Source organism: Tamandua tetradactyla, chromosome 2 (genome assembly GCF_023851605.1).
Source record: "Tamandua tetradactyla isolate mTamTet1 chromosome 2, mTamTet1.pri, whole genome shotgun sequence".
Classification (NCBI taxonomy): Eukaryota; Metazoa; Chordata; class Mammalia; order Pilosa; family Myrmecophagidae; genus Tamandua; species Tamandua tetradactyla.
Genome location: NC_135328.1, coordinates 170,324,587 through 170,343,014, shown reverse-complemented (window position 1 = coordinate 170,343,014; position 18,428 = coordinate 170,324,587). Strand labels below are relative to the sequence as shown.

At 38.1% G+C, this 18,428-nt stretch overlaps 2 protein-coding genes across 17 annotated transcripts in view; one reads left to right on the top strand and one right to left on the bottom strand.

The window, feature by feature from the left end:
* Nucleotides 1-18,134, top strand: part of OSBPL9 (oxysterol binding protein like 9) — a 248,303-nt gene extending 230,169 nt beyond the window's left edge. For 3 of the 11 annotated variants that reach the window (XM_077149680.1, XM_077149685.1, XM_077149683.1), the window contains 10 exons: nt 6,604-6,689; nt 8,619-8,790; nt 9,984-10,068; nt 10,765-10,875; nt 11,146-11,209; nt 11,323-11,463; nt 13,723-13,801; nt 14,632-14,723; nt 15,824-15,959; nt 16,237-18,129. In XM_077149680.1, coding sequence (XP_077005795.1) covers nt 6,604-6,689; nt 8,619-8,790; nt 9,984-10,068; nt 10,765-10,875; nt 11,146-11,209; nt 11,323-11,463; nt 13,723-13,801; nt 14,632-14,723; nt 15,824-15,959; nt 16,237-16,311 — 1,041 coding nt within the window. In that variant the 3' untranslated portion in view covers nt 16,312-18,129. Of the gene's footprint in view, nt 1-6,603; nt 6,690-8,618; nt 8,791-9,983; nt 10,069-10,764; nt 10,876-11,145; nt 11,210-11,322; nt 11,468-12,709; nt 12,841-13,722; nt 13,802-14,631; nt 14,766-15,823; nt 15,960-16,236 lie in introns of those variants that run through there. The other 8 variants (XM_077149690.1, XM_077149689.1, XM_077149691.1 and 5 more) reach the window with 7 other exon arrangements.
* Nucleotides 1-18,428, bottom strand: part of NRDC (nardilysin convertase) — a 182,988-nt gene that overhangs the window by 23,518 nt on the left and 141,042 nt on the right. For 4 of the 6 annotated variants that reach the window (XM_077149674.1, XM_077149675.1, XM_077149679.1 and 1 more), the window contains 2 exons: nt 17,889-17,978; nt 17,133-17,751 (listed from right to left, as the gene is read on the bottom strand). In XM_077149674.1, coding sequence (XP_077005789.1) covers nt 17,554-17,751; nt 17,889-17,978 — 288 coding nt within the window. In that variant the 3' untranslated portion in view covers nt 17,133-17,553. Of the gene's footprint in view, nt 1-17,132; nt 17,752-17,888; nt 17,979-18,428 lie in introns of those variants that run through there. The other 2 variants (XM_077149676.1, XM_077149677.1) reach the window with 1 other exon arrangement.

Here is an 18,428-nt window from a genome sequence, read left to right as displayed (position 1 = left end):
AGGCTGGGTTGGGTCCCTGCTTCATAGAGCAACAAGAGATGGGATGGAAAAGACTATTGAGACTGTGGTTCCTGGGGGTGAGTCATCGATAAGGGTCTTCAGCATTTCTTAGCGAGGTCATGGTAGAGAGAGGCAGGGGGATCAGAATGGGGAGAGGAGGCTGAGTTGTTTGGCTGCAGCCCCACCGGGTGGTACTTGGGGAAATACAGATCTGAGAGTGCAGACCGTCCCTCCACACCAGCCCTGCCCCAGCAACTAGCTGGGAAGACCTCCCTGTGCAGCTCTGCAGTTGCATGTACCATGGCAAGCCCAGGGGAATGCATAGCCACCTGCTGTGAGGGGCCACACTCACCAGATAGTAGGATTGGTTACCCAACTGGGTGCCACGAGTGGCTGTCCCATCGGGAGCTGTGGGCAGTGGAGCTGCTGGATGCCAGGCACTGTTGTCAGTTGCCCTGCCAAGTGTTGTTATCAGCTACTGAATCCTGTGTGCTGGGACAGGCCATCCCGCCGCCCCACCACCACACCACCATCATGCCCAGCAGACTGGCACAATCAGGGAGAGGTGGGCCTGAAGGGAGAAAGTAACTCAAGAGTGCCATCGACTGAGAAAAAGCAGAAGTGCAGTCTGGCAAACTCCCTATCTGCTTAGTTGTATGTTTTTTTTTTTTTGTATTATTTTTTTAAACTTTCATTGTATTTTTATATTTGTATTTTTATTTTTTCTTTCTCTTATGTGAGTACCAGTCTGAGTTCATTCCCAGTACATGGGGTGTCACATTCTGGCTTTGGGGCTGTCCTGGTCAGGTTCATGTGTCAATTTGACCAGGTGATGGTGCCCATTTGTCTGGTTGGGCAAGTGCTGGCCTGTCTGTTGCTATGCTCACATCGGCTGCATCCACAGCTGATTGCATTTGTAATCAGCCAAGGGTATTGCCTCCTGCAATGAGTGATGCTTAATCACTGGAAGGCTTTAAGGAGGATTCAGAAAAACAAGTCTCTCATCCTGCTTCAGCTGGCAAGCCTCTCCTGTGGAGTTCATCCAGACCCTTCATCAGAGTCATCAGCTTCATAGCCTACAGATTTTGAACTCTACGTTCCCACGGTTACGTGAGACACTTTTATCGATTTTCTATTTATGGATATTTCCTGCTGATTCTGTTTCTCTAGAGAACCCTATCTAATACAGTTAGAAAGGGAAGGGAAAGAGACCTTGAATAGCCAAAAGGTATTCTAAAAAACGAGGAGCAGAATGGAAGACTACACTTACTGACTTTAAAGATTGTTACAAAGCCACAGTCATCGTGCATGGTACTTGCTCAAAGGTAGAAGGATTGACTAGTGGAATTGAATCAAGATTATGGAGATAAACCACCAAATCTGTGGTCAATAATCTTGAATAAGGTCCCCAAATCCACTGACTGGGACAGAGTTATCTTTTCAATAACTGGGCATAGGAAAACTGGATATCAATAGCCAAAAGAATGAAAGAAAACCCCTACATTACACCCTATTCAAAAATTAATTCAGAACGGCTTGAAGACCTAAATGTAGGAGCCAGAAACCATAAAAATCCTAGAAGATAATATAGGGAAACAACTTCATGACCTAGTAATAGGGGGTAGATTCTTAAACTTCACACCTAAAGCACAAGCACCAAAAGAAAAAACTGATAAATGGGAACTCCTTAAAATTAAAAGCTTCTGTGCCTCAAAGGATTTTGTCAAAAAGGTTTAGAGGCAGCCAACTCAGCAGGAGAAAATATTTGGAAACCACATATCAGATAAGGGTTTGAAATCCAGTATATATAAAGAAATCATACAACTCAACAACAAAAGAACAAGCAGCCCAATTATAAAATGGGCAAAGGTTATGAATAGACATTTTTCTGAAGATAAGGCAAATTCAAATCAAGACGACAGTAAGACATCACTTACACTTATAAGAATGGCTGCCATTAAACAAACAGAACCACAAATGTTGGAGAGGATGTGGAGAAATACTTATTCACTGCTGGTTGCCCTATGACTGGGCAATACCAATACTCGGAATATACCCAAAAGAGCTGAAAGCAGTGCCATAACAGACATTTGCAGACCAGTGTTCATAGTGGCACTTTTTACAATTGCCAAAAGATGGAAACAATCCAAATGCCCATCAACAGAAAAATGGATAAACAAAATGTGGTATATACAAACAGTGGAATATTATGCAGCAGTAAGATGAAAGGAGAGATATGTATGATTTCACTATTATGACTCTGGTAAAGGTAATCTCAAAGGTTTACACTGTGGAATATAGGGCACACAGGAGCTAGAGACAGGCAAAGGTAAACCAGTGAGGTTGAGCTTAAATGTAAGGGAATCAGTTAATGGTAACTGATTACTGGGGTTGTAAGCAACATTGCCATATTGAAGGTGAATATTATTGAAAGGGAATGTATAGTGTAATGTATCCTACTGATTAATTCTACAATTATAAATAAGTTCTTGCATGAACTCTTTCAAAGGTTTGATCTTGTATAGACAGTCATTAATAGAGGGGTGTAGGGTGAAAACTAATATCACATGCTATAGTCTGTAGTGGACAGGAAGACAATAGCAGTACCACAGCAGTGCCAGGGGTAAATAGTTGGAGAGGGGGACGGACGGACAAGAGATAAGGGGACGTTTCAGTTTGATATTTGGTGAAGCTGTGTTTATCGGTTCTTTGTCTCTGGACCAGTGAGTGCTGCTGATTATACAACCAGGTGAGGACACTGTAAGACATGGTTTCTTTATTCTGGACATCATCTATGATTTGGCAACCAGCCAAACGGATGGAGGGGGCAAAGGGTACAATGACTGAGAAGTTGAAAGGCGAACTGTATCATATATATATACACACACACACACATGTATATATGATGGAATAGTCTGCAGCTACAAAAGAGGAATGACATGAGGCACACAGTGAACTGAATGAACCTTGGGGACAGTGTGTTGTGCAAAATAAGCCAGAAACAAAAGAACAAACCAGCTATTTGTTTCTTGAAACAAACAAGTTTGTAGAGTGGAGAAGGATCAAAGAAGATTGAGTTATAACAAAGAAGATAGGATTTAACAATCGAGTATGATTGCTGAATCACTATACTGATATTTCTCTGACCTTCAGTGTTTTGGAGCAGCTAGAAGGAAAAACCTGAAACTGTGGAATGGTAAACCCATTCCAAACTTTGAAATTTGTTCTGTAGCTGCTTGTTGGAATTTACTTCTAAAATTACTGCTTTTTCTTTTTTTTTTTGGTATATATATATTATATTTCAGAATAAAATAAGTTTAAAAAAAAAAAACCCGCAGTACTTTCTAAGTGTCTGTGTTTAAAACCTTTTACCCCAAATCTGAATGAGAACAGAAACACAAGGATCCCATAATACGTGCCAGGAATGTTCTAGACAGGAGAATTTTAAGAACTTTGTCCCCAGAATTGTTTCAGTGATCATTAAAATGCATAACTGCTATAGCAAAATTGTCATTTCAGATTTGAAAGCTGTGACTTAATTTTAGATGTTGACATCTATATTTCTTTTCTGCTTGGTTGGTTTTTGTCTACAGTAACAGAAGGCCCCTCCCCTCCTCCCCACCTAAAGATAGCTAATAATGTTTAATACTAGGTTTATTTTCTCATATGATGAAAAGTCCAGAAGTAAAGTAGTTCCAAATGTGATTAATTTAGTCGGTCAACAATGTGAGAAGGGACCTAGGTTCCTTCAGTCTCTGCTCTGCCATCATTAACAAAAACATGCTGGTTGCTGGCTTGTCTCCTCCTTATAAATGGCTGCCAGACTTCCAGGCATCACATCCTTTTAAAGTATGTCAAAAGACAGAAAAACATAATATTCTCTGCCAGATAATCTATATTAGCATCTTTAGGCATAATAAGTTTTTTATATTATGAATTATATTGCAGTAGTTATTTTTTACCTAATGAATTGAAAATTAGCTTTTTAGAAACCTTTATTGACACAAAAGCCAGCAAATTTTGATGCCTTTAAATAGATTTCTAATTATTATTACAGTATGACCTTAAATTTGTATATCTTATTCTCTTATTTAAAAAGTCTTTTATCACTTCAGATACTTTTTGGACAGAGATACTTTGCAAAAGAGTTACTTTACTTTCCAAATACTTTGTGTAGTGTTTGGAAATACCACAAGGTCGCATCCTATTTACTTTACTTGGTCTTCCAGATAACCCTTAGATATATGCAGGTGTATTAGTTAGGGATCTCTAGAGAAACAGAATCAACAAGGAACACTTGCAAACATAAAATTTATAAAAGTGTCTCACGTGACCACAGGAATGCAGAGTCCAAAATCCACAGGACAGGCTGTGAAGCTGATGACTCTGATGGAGGGTCTGGATGAACTCCACAGGAGAGGCTCAACAGCTGAAGCAGGAATGGGACCTGTCTTCTGGGAATCCTCTTTAAAAGGCTTTCCGTGATTAGATTAAGCATTACGCATTGTAGAAGACACTCCCCTTTGGCTGATTACAAATGGAATTAGCTGTGGATGCAGCTGACGTGATCATGATCTAATTCTATGAAATGTCCTCATTGCAACAGACAGGCCAGCACTTGCTCAACCAGATAAGCAGGTACCACCGCTTGGCCAAGTTGACACATGTCCCTGACCATGACAGCAGGTCATTTAATTATCCTCCTTTTACAGAAACTTAGAGAAGTTGAGTTAATTTTCCAGGGTCTCACAGCTAAGAAGTGGAAAAACAAGCACTGGAACCCAGGTTGAAGACAACCTGTCCCAGCTCTATCTCATTACTATCCCAGTTTTGATATAATAGCATGAATCAGTATAATGCTAAAACATTATTAACTGTAGTGGAACTATCTTGAAAAAGACCTGTTGAGTGAACACTCCCAGTCACATTTTTAAGTAAGAGGAAGAATTGTTTGATTTTTTTTTTCTTTGACAAGAAGAGAAATCAAGCATCTTTTAGAGTTTCCTGGCTGTTTCTTCTTTATGAATAGCCTGTTCAATTATTTTGTCCTTTTTTCTACTGGAGTACTCATCTTTTTTTTTTTTTTATTTTTAATTATTATGATTTGTAAAAGGTGTTTATATATTAAGGGTATTTACCTCTATTTGTAGGTTCTTTGTTCTCCAAAAGTAGTGAGAAGTTACAGCCATTCAGTTCATGAGCTTACCGCTTACCATCCAATCTAACTATATTTAGATTATGAACATACATGCTTTGTGGAAGGAAAATGTTTACTTAAATTCAAACTCTCAAATGTTATAGCCTTTGTGTCCGTTTCCAAGCTGTGTCCCTTCAGCCTTCTTTATATATATTTTTATATACGTGGTTATACCCCATTTCCTTTCTCCATGCCTCGTTCTGGTTTGCCCCCTCCCCTGTCAATTGCAGTCTTATTCTAAGGCTTTTCTCTACTGCCACTTTAATTAAGAGTTTCCCTGATCTACCTTACCCAAACAGAACATGATCTTTCTCTTTCCTGCATTTCCAGGGTGCTTGGAACATCTCCTTTTATAATATTTATCACTTTCCACCTAAAATATAAATGCAGGGGTATTCTCTTATATTTAACTTTGCTTCCTTCAAAAAGGAAGCAAATTTAAAGGAATATTTGTTTACTCTGGTGCTCTGTTTCTATAATGAGAAACTGATAATCTTTCACAGATTTCAGAATATCTTCTTCTATTCTCATTCTTTCTCCCCATATTTCAACTTCCTATCTACTTTTGTTTCCTCTACCACATTCCCTCAGCATGTTACTTCTTGAACTCAGCTGTATGATGAAAAGTTTATAGATTCCTGATGTTTATTCTGTTTTTCTTTTTGCTTATTCAGTTGCTCATGTAAAAATGTTTTACTGTGTAATAGGAGTGGAGAATGCAAGTATGAATAGCACTTGATCCTTGTATTCTGGGAGCCCACTATATATTTGGGGACACAAATGGACAAGTAGATAAATTTCCTAATATACCGTCTAATAAAGATAGAGAAGCAGTAGTAGAGAGGAAAGTGCACAGACTCCCAAAGTCAGACAGACCAATTTTTTTCTTCTTTTATTTATTTTGTTTTTTGTTTTTAATTTTTTGTTTCTTTGACAGACCAAAATTTGAATTCCACATTAATATTAGTTGGGGACCGTGAGAAAAAAATTTCACCCTCTCTGAGCTTCATTTTTCTCCACTGTAAAATAGGGATAATAATTTTTTCATTATGTTGTACAGTAATAAGAGTAATGTAAATGTAAAGTCCCAGCAGATTGTAGGTACTCAGAGAGTTGCTACTGAGTAGGTTTTTTTTTGTTATTATACTGACTGGGAGAGAAAAGGAAGATTGCGTTAGAGGAAGTGACATTTAAACATTCAAAACCCCTTCTCTGTTTTTCTTCTACTGGGCAGGCTAATAGGCAATTCTGAATCAGAACAGTTTGGGAAGTAGTTACTAGCAGCATGCCTGTGCAGTAATGATAGGAATGAGGTTTTTTGGGGGTTTTGTTTTTTAAGCAGCTTGGGAATCTGTTTATCTCTAAGGGAATTTAATCTTTTAGTGTCAATTGTGTTTGTTTTTCAGGTAGTTCTGCCAACATTTATTCTGGAAAGAAGATCTCTTTTAGAGATGTATGCAGATTTTTTTGCACATCCGGACCTGTTTGTGAGGTATAGTTTCCAGTCAATTTTTTTAGATGTTACTCAGTAGCTTTCTGCCTTTGCAGGATAGATTGATTCCTTTTTACCTTTCAAACATTTCTGAGTAAAAGTAATATTGAATATTTCGCTTACATTTAATGTTTTCTTAGGTTATATGGCAGTGATGATGTTAGGTAACCAAGTTGTACCCCTAAAAATTCCCAAGGGTCCATTAATGAGTGACCAGTTATTTACGAGGGCAAAGGCTATGAACTTTTTAAAAAAACACATTTTTATTTTACCAGTGGGATTGATCTACATGGAGGTGAATTCACACTGCTTTTCACTGGTAGCAAGAAAATTTTCTTTGTGATAGAACATACTCTAATTGGTCTTTTCCGATTACATGCCTTGGCCTTGGCCTTTGGTTTATTGAAACCTAGAACAAATCACTACTATTTCACATTTTGGTGGGCATGTTGGCTGACATTGCTGTATATTTTTCCTTCTTGATGAATATTTAAGAGAACCATTTAACCAATGCCTAAAAGCCATAAATTCAAATAAATACAGAAGTGTTTAAGAGGTAACTCAACAAAATGTAAACATTTATCAATAACTTTTCTAAGTAAAAATAGTAAGTACTATTGTTAATTAAATACAAGTTTGAGATTCAAGTGTATCTCAAATTTACACTTTGACGTCCCTAGAGCAGCCACTTAAAAAATGCAAAAATATCCTAAAAAGACAATACATAAAATAAATTTGGAATACTAAAACTACTTGGATTAAATCCAAATAAAGAGAAAAGGACAAATAATGGGACAAGGAACAAAGGGGGGATAAATAGAACACAGAGATCAAGATGGCAGAGTTAAACTCAACTGTATCAGTAATTACACTAAATGTAAATGGAATGCATACTCCATTTAAGAGACAGATTGTTTGTCTGGGTCAAAAAGCAAGATCCATCTCTTTGCTACTTGCAAAGACTTTAAATATACAGGAAGTGATTGGTTGAAAGTAAAAGGATGAAGAAATACCATATAAAACACTCACTAAGCTTAAGAAAGCTAGTATAGCAATATTAGTATAATACAAAGGAGAATTTTAAGACAAGGGATATTACCAGAGCCAATTAGGGACATTTCATAAAGATAAAAGGATCAGTTCGTTAAGAATAATCATCCTATATGTGTATATACCTAGTAACACAGCTTCAAAATACATACAGCAAAAACTGACTCAACTAAAGGAAGAAATAGATCCACAATCTTGGTAACTCCCCTTTCAGGAATTGACTGAAGGCTTCCCCTCGAAAGTACTGGTAAGGCTATAGATGATTTGAATAACACTATTAATCAGTTTAACCCAATTGATCTTTCTAGACACCATAACCAAAACAACAAAAAAACAACAGTCTTTAGGTGCACGTGGGGCATTCATTAAGACCATATACTGGGCCTTAAAACAAGTCCTTATAAATAAATTATTAGAATCCTAGAGTATATTCTCTGTCTACAAAATAAATTAAAAACCACACAAATAATCTAGAAAATCTCCAAATATTTGGCATTAAACGGTGCACGTAATATGAAGTTTTAGAACAAGGCAAATTTATTATATGGCACTAGAAGGTAGAAAAAGTGTTTGCTATAGGATGGGGGCTAGTTATTGCCTAGAAGGGAGTATGAGAAAACTTTGTGGAATAATGAAAATATTTTGACTGGGTGGTGATTAATTATATGGATATACATTTATTAGAACCCATCATACCATACACTTAAGATCTGTGCATTATGTATAATATACCTCTATTTTGAAAAGAAATTTTGAGGTAAGTTCTTATCCTGTAGTTTCTTTCTCTGGCTCAGAGTAGCTTTATCATCTGGGGGTGTGCTGTAGTAGCTTGTTTCATTCCAAAAGCATGATACTGAATTTTGTCTTTCTCCCTTTCAGCATTAGTGATCAGAAGGACCCCAAGGATCGAATGGTCCAGGTTGTGAAATGGTACCTCTCAGCCTTTCATGCAGGAAGGAAAGGATCAGTGGCCAAAAAGCCATATAACCCTATCTTGGGTGAGATCTTTCAGTGTCATTGGACATTACCAAATGACACTGAAGAGAACACAGTGAGTTCTGCACTGACATTTTTACTTAACTTGAGTTGTATATTCATTCAAGATTTTGCTTTATTTGGGACAGATAATAATGATGGAGGCAAGCTCAAAAGATGCTCACCACCCATAGAACAGTGTTGTTGGATCAACGTATTTTGAACATAGTGACCAAGGGGGAAGAGGAGCATGAGATGAGATGGACATTTAGAAATCATTATGCGATGCCTCATAGGCCATAATGATAATTTTATGGTGTGTCAAGATCTTAATTTTGTTTTGAAAAGATCACTATAATGATTTGTGGAAAATTAATTGGAAAGAGGCAAAAATAGAAGCAATGATACCATTTAGGAGGCTTTGATGTTATTTCAGGAAGAAGATGGTTGATTCAAGCAGTATTTTGGAGGTAGAGCTGATAGATGGATTGGGGGAGGTAAGGGAAAGGGGGGACAATCAGGCATAAATCCTTGCATGTGGGCTTCAGCGGTTGGTTGTTATCCTTTAGTGAAAAGTAAAGAATTAGATTTAGGAATGGAAAATCAAGAGCTCTAATTTCAAATGCAAAGTATGAGGAGCTTGTTAGACATGTAAGTGGCAGTCATTTATGGAGTTGGAATTTAAGAGCCTAGAGTTCAAGGAAGAGTTCTGGGGTGGAGAAAAGGCTTTCAGAGATTTTAATATATTGAGATGGCATTTAAAACCCTAGGACTAGATTAAATCATCTAGGAAGACAGCATAGCTAGAGAGGAGTAGAGCTGAGTCTCAGGGTTGAGAAAGACTCAAATAAATGTTAAAATGCTTTTAAGGGTGGAAGAAAAAAAAGTCCCCAATGCCTGATACACAATAGTCCTTTGTTAAACATCTCATCCTTTTAAGTGACATGTTACATGCAGTCCTTACTAAAGACAGTAGCAGTTACGTGTTTGTTCCTGTTCACATGACAGACTTTGAAAAGTCCTCACTCTGTGCCGACCTGGCCCTGTATTATGCCCATGATGCTTGCCTTCAGGCATCTCAGTCTAGTCAAGGAGACTATACAAAGCAGTGTATAAAAGTGTAATTAGTGTCAGAAGTATATATAGGGAGATTTGGGTATGTAGAGGAAGGAACAATTAAACCACCTTGGGAGACAGAGATTCTAGTTATCAAATTCTCTGCAGTGTCATTTGTATGTCCACATCAAAAGAAAACGTATTTGCTTGCAGGAGCTAGTTTCGGAAGGACCAGTTCCCTGGGTTTCCAAAAACAGTGTAACATTCGTGGCTGAGCAGGTTTCCCATCATCCACCCAGTAAGTTGGAGCTTCTCTGCAACATCTACTCTCAAACTGTTCTGTTTCTAGAAGGTCATTAAAAGCTCAGTAGTTGAGGTTACTTAACTGTTAGTCGTATAGCTAGCTGACTCTTCCCTTTCACCTGAGGTAAAAATTCAGTTGATGGATTCTTCATGTCTGTTCGTGTGTATGTTCCAAAGACTCTTAGTTTTTCTGAGTAAATATGGATAAACAGAAGGGATTTGAGAAATCAACTCTAATGCTTCTGAAGTCATCTTACACATAATGAGCTGTGCTGTAGAGATCTCAGCAATTTTGACGTTTGTATAAATGAGATATAATTTCTGCACTTGTATATTCCTAGCAAAATAGGGAGAGCATATATGCTTAATATCTTGTTTCCTTCGTCAGCGTTAAGGCTGGAAATACTGGATGGGCCCAACATAAGGGTGGGACATGGGGCATACTTGCCGACAAGGAGAACATATGGTTGGTTCCTTTAAATTGGCCACAGCCTCATAGTTTAGAGAAGTTCTTGCCCAGATGGCCCGGGATGGTATTTGGATTGGGAAATAGAATGTAAATAGCAGTTGGCTTGATTTGTGGCTGTTCTTTGAGGGGTGAAGGATTTCCCCAAGGGACCAGTTCACTCCCCAAATTAAGGGAATTGGAAGGTAGATATTGCTGTACTAATTGAGAACAATTTCTATTCAGTTTCAGCTTTTTATGCTGAGTGTTTTAACAAGAAGATACAATTCAATGCTCACATATGGACCAAATCAAAATTTCTTGGGATGTCGATTGGTGTACACAACATAGGGCAGGGTGAGTCTGTGGGCATTGTGTGGACTGCAATGTTAATAGGAGAATTTTAGGTTTTCTAAAAGGGCTGGGCTCATTTTTTAATAAGAGGTAATAGCACCAGAAAGCTAGACTTGATGTCATTTGCGTGTGTTTGCACTGGGGATTAGAGTAGGGGAGAAGGTAAAAGATTCATTATCCTTAAATTGAAAGGAGTATCCTGGAGTATCCCTCAATCAAACAACAAAGCCTTATGTTGACAACAAATCAGAGATTCTATCCTTCTCTCCACAGGCTGTGTCTCATGTCTAGACTATGATGAACATTACATTCTCACATTTCCCAATGGTTATGGAAGGCAAGTAGAGCTGTGTCCATTTACTTTGAACAGACCCTGCTGTTCCTTAAGTCAGTCCCTTCCTCCCTTTCCTATGAACCGTCGGTCTTATCTGAAAACTTTTGATTTTACAGATCTATCCTCACAGTGCCCTGGGTGGAGCTAGGAGGAGAATGTAATATTAATTGTTCCAAAACGGGCTATAGTGCAAATATCGTCTTCCACACTAAACCTTTCTATGGAGGCAAGAAGCACAGAATTACAGCCGAGATTTTGTAGGTATTTTGTTTTTCTGCTTCTGATATACTCTTGTGCTTCTCTGAAATACTATTCCTTTTGTCTTGAAGTAAAACTTCTGTTAGGAATTGACCATTTTAATGGTTCCCTGTGTAAACTTATTTTGCCTCTTATGCATCATGTCTCTCCTAAAATCTCATATCAGAAGTAGAACTAAAGCTTGGATTCACAAAACTGAGGAAAGTGACATGCAAATCGAACTGAAAGAAAGGGTCTTCCCAGGCTGCCTAGCAAATCTAGATCATGGATTGCTCATTATGACATTGGACCTGAGCTAGTCCTTACAAGGGGCTTTGCGACACCCACTGCCACCAAAGTCTTTCCAAGTCCTCACAGCCCCTCCTTTTTCTTTGTCTTTGCCAGGGAAAAAATAGTAACCATCACAACTTGCAAGCATTAGGCTTGGTTCCATTTAAAACTCCTTGGTCAGATGAAGATAGCTGTAACTATATAGGAATAGTTAGTTGGTGGATTCAAAGCCTGCTATAGTGCCACCACAACTTTTCCCTGACCTGGATGGCCTTATTGGAAACATTGTCCTGATGGGAGCCATATGACTGATTCACCAGTTTTCTAAGGAAATAATGTAGTTGGATGACAAATCAGGATCCAAGAAAATCTTGAGCAGGATGGGACCATGAATACAAGATGAAGTTAATAAGGATCAGTGTAAAAATCCAAACATGTGTTGCAGACAGAAAATATGGGCCAGGCTTAGAGAGCAGCACAAGTCACCACTATAATACAATTGCCCCCTACCACCCTCCCACCAAAAAAAACAAAGGCCAGTAATGGAAATAGTATGTCCAGAACAAAGACACATACTGCTTTTCGTAGCTAGAGGTAACCAGCGCCAATAAGGAGGAACTGGTAGCTCAGTAGAACTTCGAGCCATATATAGTAAGAAAGACTGTCCTCAGGGTTGTGAGTGGAGAGAATTCTTGGTGGAGTCTTTAAATTAGGAAATTGAGCATTAAATGAAATATTCCACTAGCTCAGTGGTTCTCAAACTTTTTGGTCTTTGGACCCCTTTACATTTAAAAATTATTAAGGACCCCAGAGAGATTCTGTTTATATGAGTTATGTCCATCCATCGTTCTCATAATAGAAATTAAAACAGATTTAAAATAAGCAGTAATCCATTTAGAAATAATAGCACTTTTTATGAAAACCATAGCTTTTCTTTAAAAAATTGCAAAAAGGGTGGTGCTGTACATTTTACAGATCTCTTAATATTGGACAGTAGAAGACAGCTGGATTCTCCTATCTGCTTCTTACATTCAGTCTACTAAATTACATGTCAGGTAGCCTCTGGAAAACACTGTGAACTCATGAGAAAATTAGAGTTTTAAAAGGTAAAATCTTAATATTATAAAAGTAGTTTTGACCTTCCTTGTAGATTCTTTTAGAGGGCCCTGAGAATCTGTAGGGACCTCGAGACTACCTTTTAAGAACCACTGCACTAGATGACTATCTTAACCTGGGATTCTAACCATTTTTCTTGCCCCTTCTCCCCACCTCCAGTCAGAGGACACACTTTTCAGGCCAGTGGTAACAGCTTGTATGCCCCACTCTATCCTGTTCATTTTTCTTCCTGACTTCTTCAGTCTTCTTCGGTTGTGCCTTTACCCTCCTTGCCTGTCTTTTGCTGTGATGCTTATTTTCCAAAATTCTATACCTGTTAGACATGTCACTGCGGTGTCCAATTAGAGGTCTGTCAGGCTTTTAAGGAAAGGATCCATCTTGTTTCAAGTAAAGTGGTCAAACCATTTGACCCCCGAGGTCCCTTTCAGGATGTAAGCCTGGTCTCCAGCAGCATACCCTAAGTGAAGCCATCCCTGACTACCCATCCCAGCAGTTTTACTCTTAATCCCTGGTGCCACATAACCTCACCATACTGACATCACCCAGAATCTCAAAAGTGATGTATCTCACTTAGGGAATGAAGCAGCTTAAGGGCAGGGGCTGTGCCTTGTCTTTTGTGGCCCCAGCACCCAGTACAGAGCTCTCTTGCCTATCTCATACCTAATTGTTCATGGGGCCTGGAGTTCATTAGGATCTTGTTCAGGGAACTTAGTTTTACATTTAGCCCCGGGAAATCCAGTTTTGTTAAGCTGATTTTGCCAAAAAACGTCACATTTTTCTTTTATACTCTCTCTCTGGTGGGCCACACTTGCCCAGATTCTTTGGTAATTTCCAACTTGAGACTTAACACAAATGTTTCCTTTTCTGTTTAGTTCTCCAAATGACAAGAAGTCTTTTTGCTCAATTGAAGGGGAATGGAATGGTGTAATGTATGCAAAATATGCAACAGGGGTAAGAACCTATGTTTTGCCACTTTCAGGCTTCATTGAGTTGTAACCTGTCCCTTATACTGGCTTTCTTCATCTGGAAATCCTATCTAACTACCAAGGCTAGCTCTAATGTCATCTCTTTAGGGCAAGCCTTTTCCTTCCCTCACCTCATCTCTAGCAATGCAGGTGGTAAAATGCTTTTTACTTACCCGTGTTCTCAAAACATTTAAAATAATGTATGCAGGATAGTGCTTGACACATAGTAAGCACCTAGTACATTGTCAGTTATATTGTTGGAATGTGTGGTTTGTTTATAAAACTGAAATGCTAAACTAATGTATGTCTGTGTACATATACAGATAGTTTAGGATTTTGTATGATAAATTACTGATTACCTGGCACCAGGGATTTAGAAATGACTAAGACAGTCCTTGTCTTTAAGGAACTTGTAGCCTACAGTGCCAGCTAGTAAGTGTTCCAATTAAGGTATGTAGAAGGAGGTAGGAGAATAACAGAAGGAAGCAATAAAATGGATTTTGGACTTGGAGAATTTGAAATATAAAAAGCACTTGAGTGTTCTTAACATTAGTCGTTTATGAGTCTAGGTTCCCAAGAGATTACATCCCCAGCATGTGGCACATAGCATCAAAAATATCTGTTTTATTGAACCTCTACCAGGACTTAAAACACACAAGTATATTTTATGCTGAACACTGCATATGAAACTCATTGTTTACATCTTTAACATACATGGGCTTTATTAGATCTTTTAAAGTCTCTTGGGAAGATTTGGCTTTTCCTTCAAGAAAGTGTGAACAATTGAACATTCATCTACTTCTTTATCTCTTCTAGGAAAATGCAGTCTTTATAGATACCAAAAAGTTGCCTATCATCAAGAAGAAAGTGAGAAAGTTGGAAGATCAGAATGAGTATGAATCCCGCTGGTGAGGAGACATTACTAGAAGTATTGCCAGCTACTTGCTACAGTATGCTGTTGTCTAAGCATAGGGGAAGGGCTGGGTTCAAATGTCAGTTCCACCACTTACTAGCTTTGTAACCTTAGCTGAGTTACCAAGCTTCTCTTTACCTCATTTTCTGAAATGGGGATAATGGCAGCTATCTCAGGGGTATTGTAAGGAGATAAACAGGTAGCATACATATATTGTATGGCACATAATAAGTACCCAGTCTGTGGTGAGTTAACATTGTCATTGTAGTTGATGTTAGAGATGACAGAGGGGTGCCACTTGAGAGCTGTATGGCCATACATCTTGGGTTTTTTATTTGCAAGACATTTTAAAATTTCATACCTAAGTATTTCAATATGTACCTCTAAAATGACTATTAATACCCACAATATCATGTTTTTTTAAAAAATTAATGTCCTCAAATACCCAATTAGTGTTCAATTTTTCAATTTTCTCAAGTATAATTTTTCTTTCTGTTTGCATTTAAATCAGGACCCAAAGAGGGTCCGGTCCATAGATTTCAGTTCTTATTTTAAAGAACTACCACCCCTCCCACTCCCAATAAAAGATATCTTTTAGTAGTATGAGGAATCATACACTAAAGTTCTTTGCTTAGCCTATGAGGAAATTTCTTAAGTGAAGGGATGTTACATATGATTACCCTAGTTGCTGTCTCTAGGGAATTTAACAGTCTGCCCAGCTGGACTGGCAACTCATAGTTATAAATTTTAAAACTTATAGAAATTCATGCTTTGTTACTGACCACAGGGGTATCTTAGCATGGCCATTTTCTAGACCTGAAAGTCTTCCCTTTTGTAAAAGACATGGTTAGACCAGGCTTCTCTAGCCATTGTCTGCCAGGCTTCGAGAGGAAGCCAAAGTAAGTACCCTTAGCCACTGCAGTTCACCTCTTGACCCTTATATTTTCTATACATACTGTTTTCTCTGAGATTTCATTGTTAAATCCAAGGAAGCTTTTTGAAATGGAACCTGTGAGTTCATGGCACTAGACTTTCATTTTCAAGATTGCCAGCTCTGTCCATTTAGTATTTAGCACCTTGACTTCTTTTCTTTAGCCTTTGGAAGGATGTCACTTTCAACTTAAAAATCAGAGACATTGATGCAGCAACCGAAGCAAAGCACAGACTTGAAGAAAGGCAAAGAGCAGAAGCCCGAGAAAGAAAGGAGAAGGAAATTCAGTGGGAGACAAGGGTAAGTTTGATTTGGGCAACCTGCCCCTACCTCCCAACTGCTACTTCTCCTGGACTCTGAGCTCTCATTAATTTCATTTGATGAATGAAAACTCAAGAAGTGTCCATTAAGTACCAAACACTTGTTAAAAAAAAAAGGTGGTGAATAAGATGAGCCTTGGTCCCTGTATGAACTCATTTCAGTCTAATGGGGGGAGAAGACATAAAACTTAAAGAATGATTATAAAAGAAATGTACAAAGCAAGTGTGTAATTGAATTCTCCCTCTTTCTCTTACAGTTATTTCATGAAGATGGAGAATGTTGGGTTTATGATGAACCATTACTGAAACGTCTTGGAGCTGCCAAGCATTAGACAGGGCAATAGGCATAATTAAGCAACAATCTTCCTTTGGGAGAACTTGTTCACTCCCTTTATACTGCAGTGGTTCCTATCTCAGGGATACTGGACTTTCTGATGCAGATGAACAATTAAAGCAAGAAAAGCTTTCCTTTTACCCTCTTCCATGGCAGTTATGATGTTGACTTGAGTCCTGAGAAAAACTTCAGGTTTTAAAAACAAGATGTCTGCTCCTCCAATTTCCACGCTTTGAAAAGCATTTATAAATCCCAGTCTCAGACTCTGCACTCCAATACTGCTGTTGAGATATATGTTTCCTAGTTCATATAATCTTGAGTTCTATATATATCTATACAGATATATACATATACATATATAATATACCTGATTCCAGATTTTGCATAAATACTACACCTGCTGTAAATACTGATTCCTCTTAAGTTTTAGAAAATTAGTGCAATGTATTAAAATCAAGTGTTAGGAAATTTCATGGTCTTACCTACAAAAACTTTTTTTTTTGCAATTAAACTATTAAATTGTATCTAATCCTGGACTATAATTTAATTATACTCGGTGCTTCTTAACCCTTCATAAAGTAATTTTCCAACCTTTTTTTAAATGTGTTTTTTTAAAAAAGTATCTTTATGGTTAAGCCTGGAGCCAATTATTTGACAACTTTGAAAACAGGAGCTAGTTTTTCAAAAGAATATGAAATGAAAATTATGTTCTGTAGTTTGTGTTTTTAGCTCCAACGATGCTATTCTCCAAACATGGTGTTCCCCCACCCCACATGGAACAATATTATAATAAAAAAGAATGTCACAATAGCAAATGGCTCATTCTGAAGGGAAATACAGATACAGAACCATCTTTATTTAAAAATACATTTTAAAAAACAGGTATTAGTATTAATACCTAGCAAGTAGGTACTAATACCATATCAGTTACATAGGGCTCCTCAAGGCTGACATACAGAACTGGATTCTTAATCTAAGAGGACACAGAGTAGATAGGGCTTCCCCACTGTTGGAAGCTTTTTCATCATACTTGGCCCACCCTGCTAATCTCTCTTTTCCAGCTGGTACAGTTACCCTGGGTTGGTTTGTTAGTCTTAACAGAGGAAGGAAAAAATGTAAATCAAATTCTATAATGCCAGTGCAAAAATTCAATGAAAGCCCTAAGGCAGTAGTAGTATAACTTCATAAAATACAAACACATTTTTAAATACACATTGCTTCAGGCCAATGAGACTGCAGTTTATTTGACTATTTTATGGTAGGGGAGAAGGTTAAGTGTTGATGTGAACGCCCTGATATCAGTAATAGGGACAGTAGAATCTGCCAGCAGAGGAGAAGTTGGCAGATAGGTTAGCTGCATCACTTCACCATAAGAATTTGAGTTCTCACCAGAAGGTGTGATGTCATCTTCCAGCTCATGTTTCCCAGATCCAACAACCTAGAAGAAGCCAAAGACTCAGGTGAGCTGCTGACAAGATTTGGGCAAATACCTGCTTAGGATCCCTGATAACAACCCAAACAGAGTGATGACAATGCTGGAAAGGATGGAGCTATAGCTTAGTTAACCATACTCACGTGAACACTGAGCATTTTATTTCCTGGTCCTCTATGAGCCTTGAACCAGCTGACCAGGTCCGATTTTGAGAATGATTTCAGTGCTTCAATCTTAAAGGAGGAATGGGGACGATAGAAAAGAAAGCCATAAAAGACAAGAAACACCATGTTCTCTGGAAAGATTATTTCTTCTTAAACATAATCTCAGACCTCTGTGGTCCATTTTCAGAACCTACTCACATTATTTTACTCTTATATGTCTGACCTTGCCCCAGTCTTCCATAGGAAGAGTAAAGATGAGCCTCTGTGACACACCTTCATATTTCTTAACAATCTACTCTGATAAGCAAGATAAGCACCTGCTACAGGTGCTGTAATTACAGCTGAGTACCATTACCAAGCCACAAGCTCAAGTCACCTTATTGTCACCTCTCCATTACGTGGTAACTGCAAACCCTGGCTTGAGAAAATATAGTAACTGTTTAAACAGGTGAAAACACAGCAGCTTGCTTCTAATAAAACTGGAGTTAAGGTTTAACTGAGCTGCAGTCTCTTGAAATA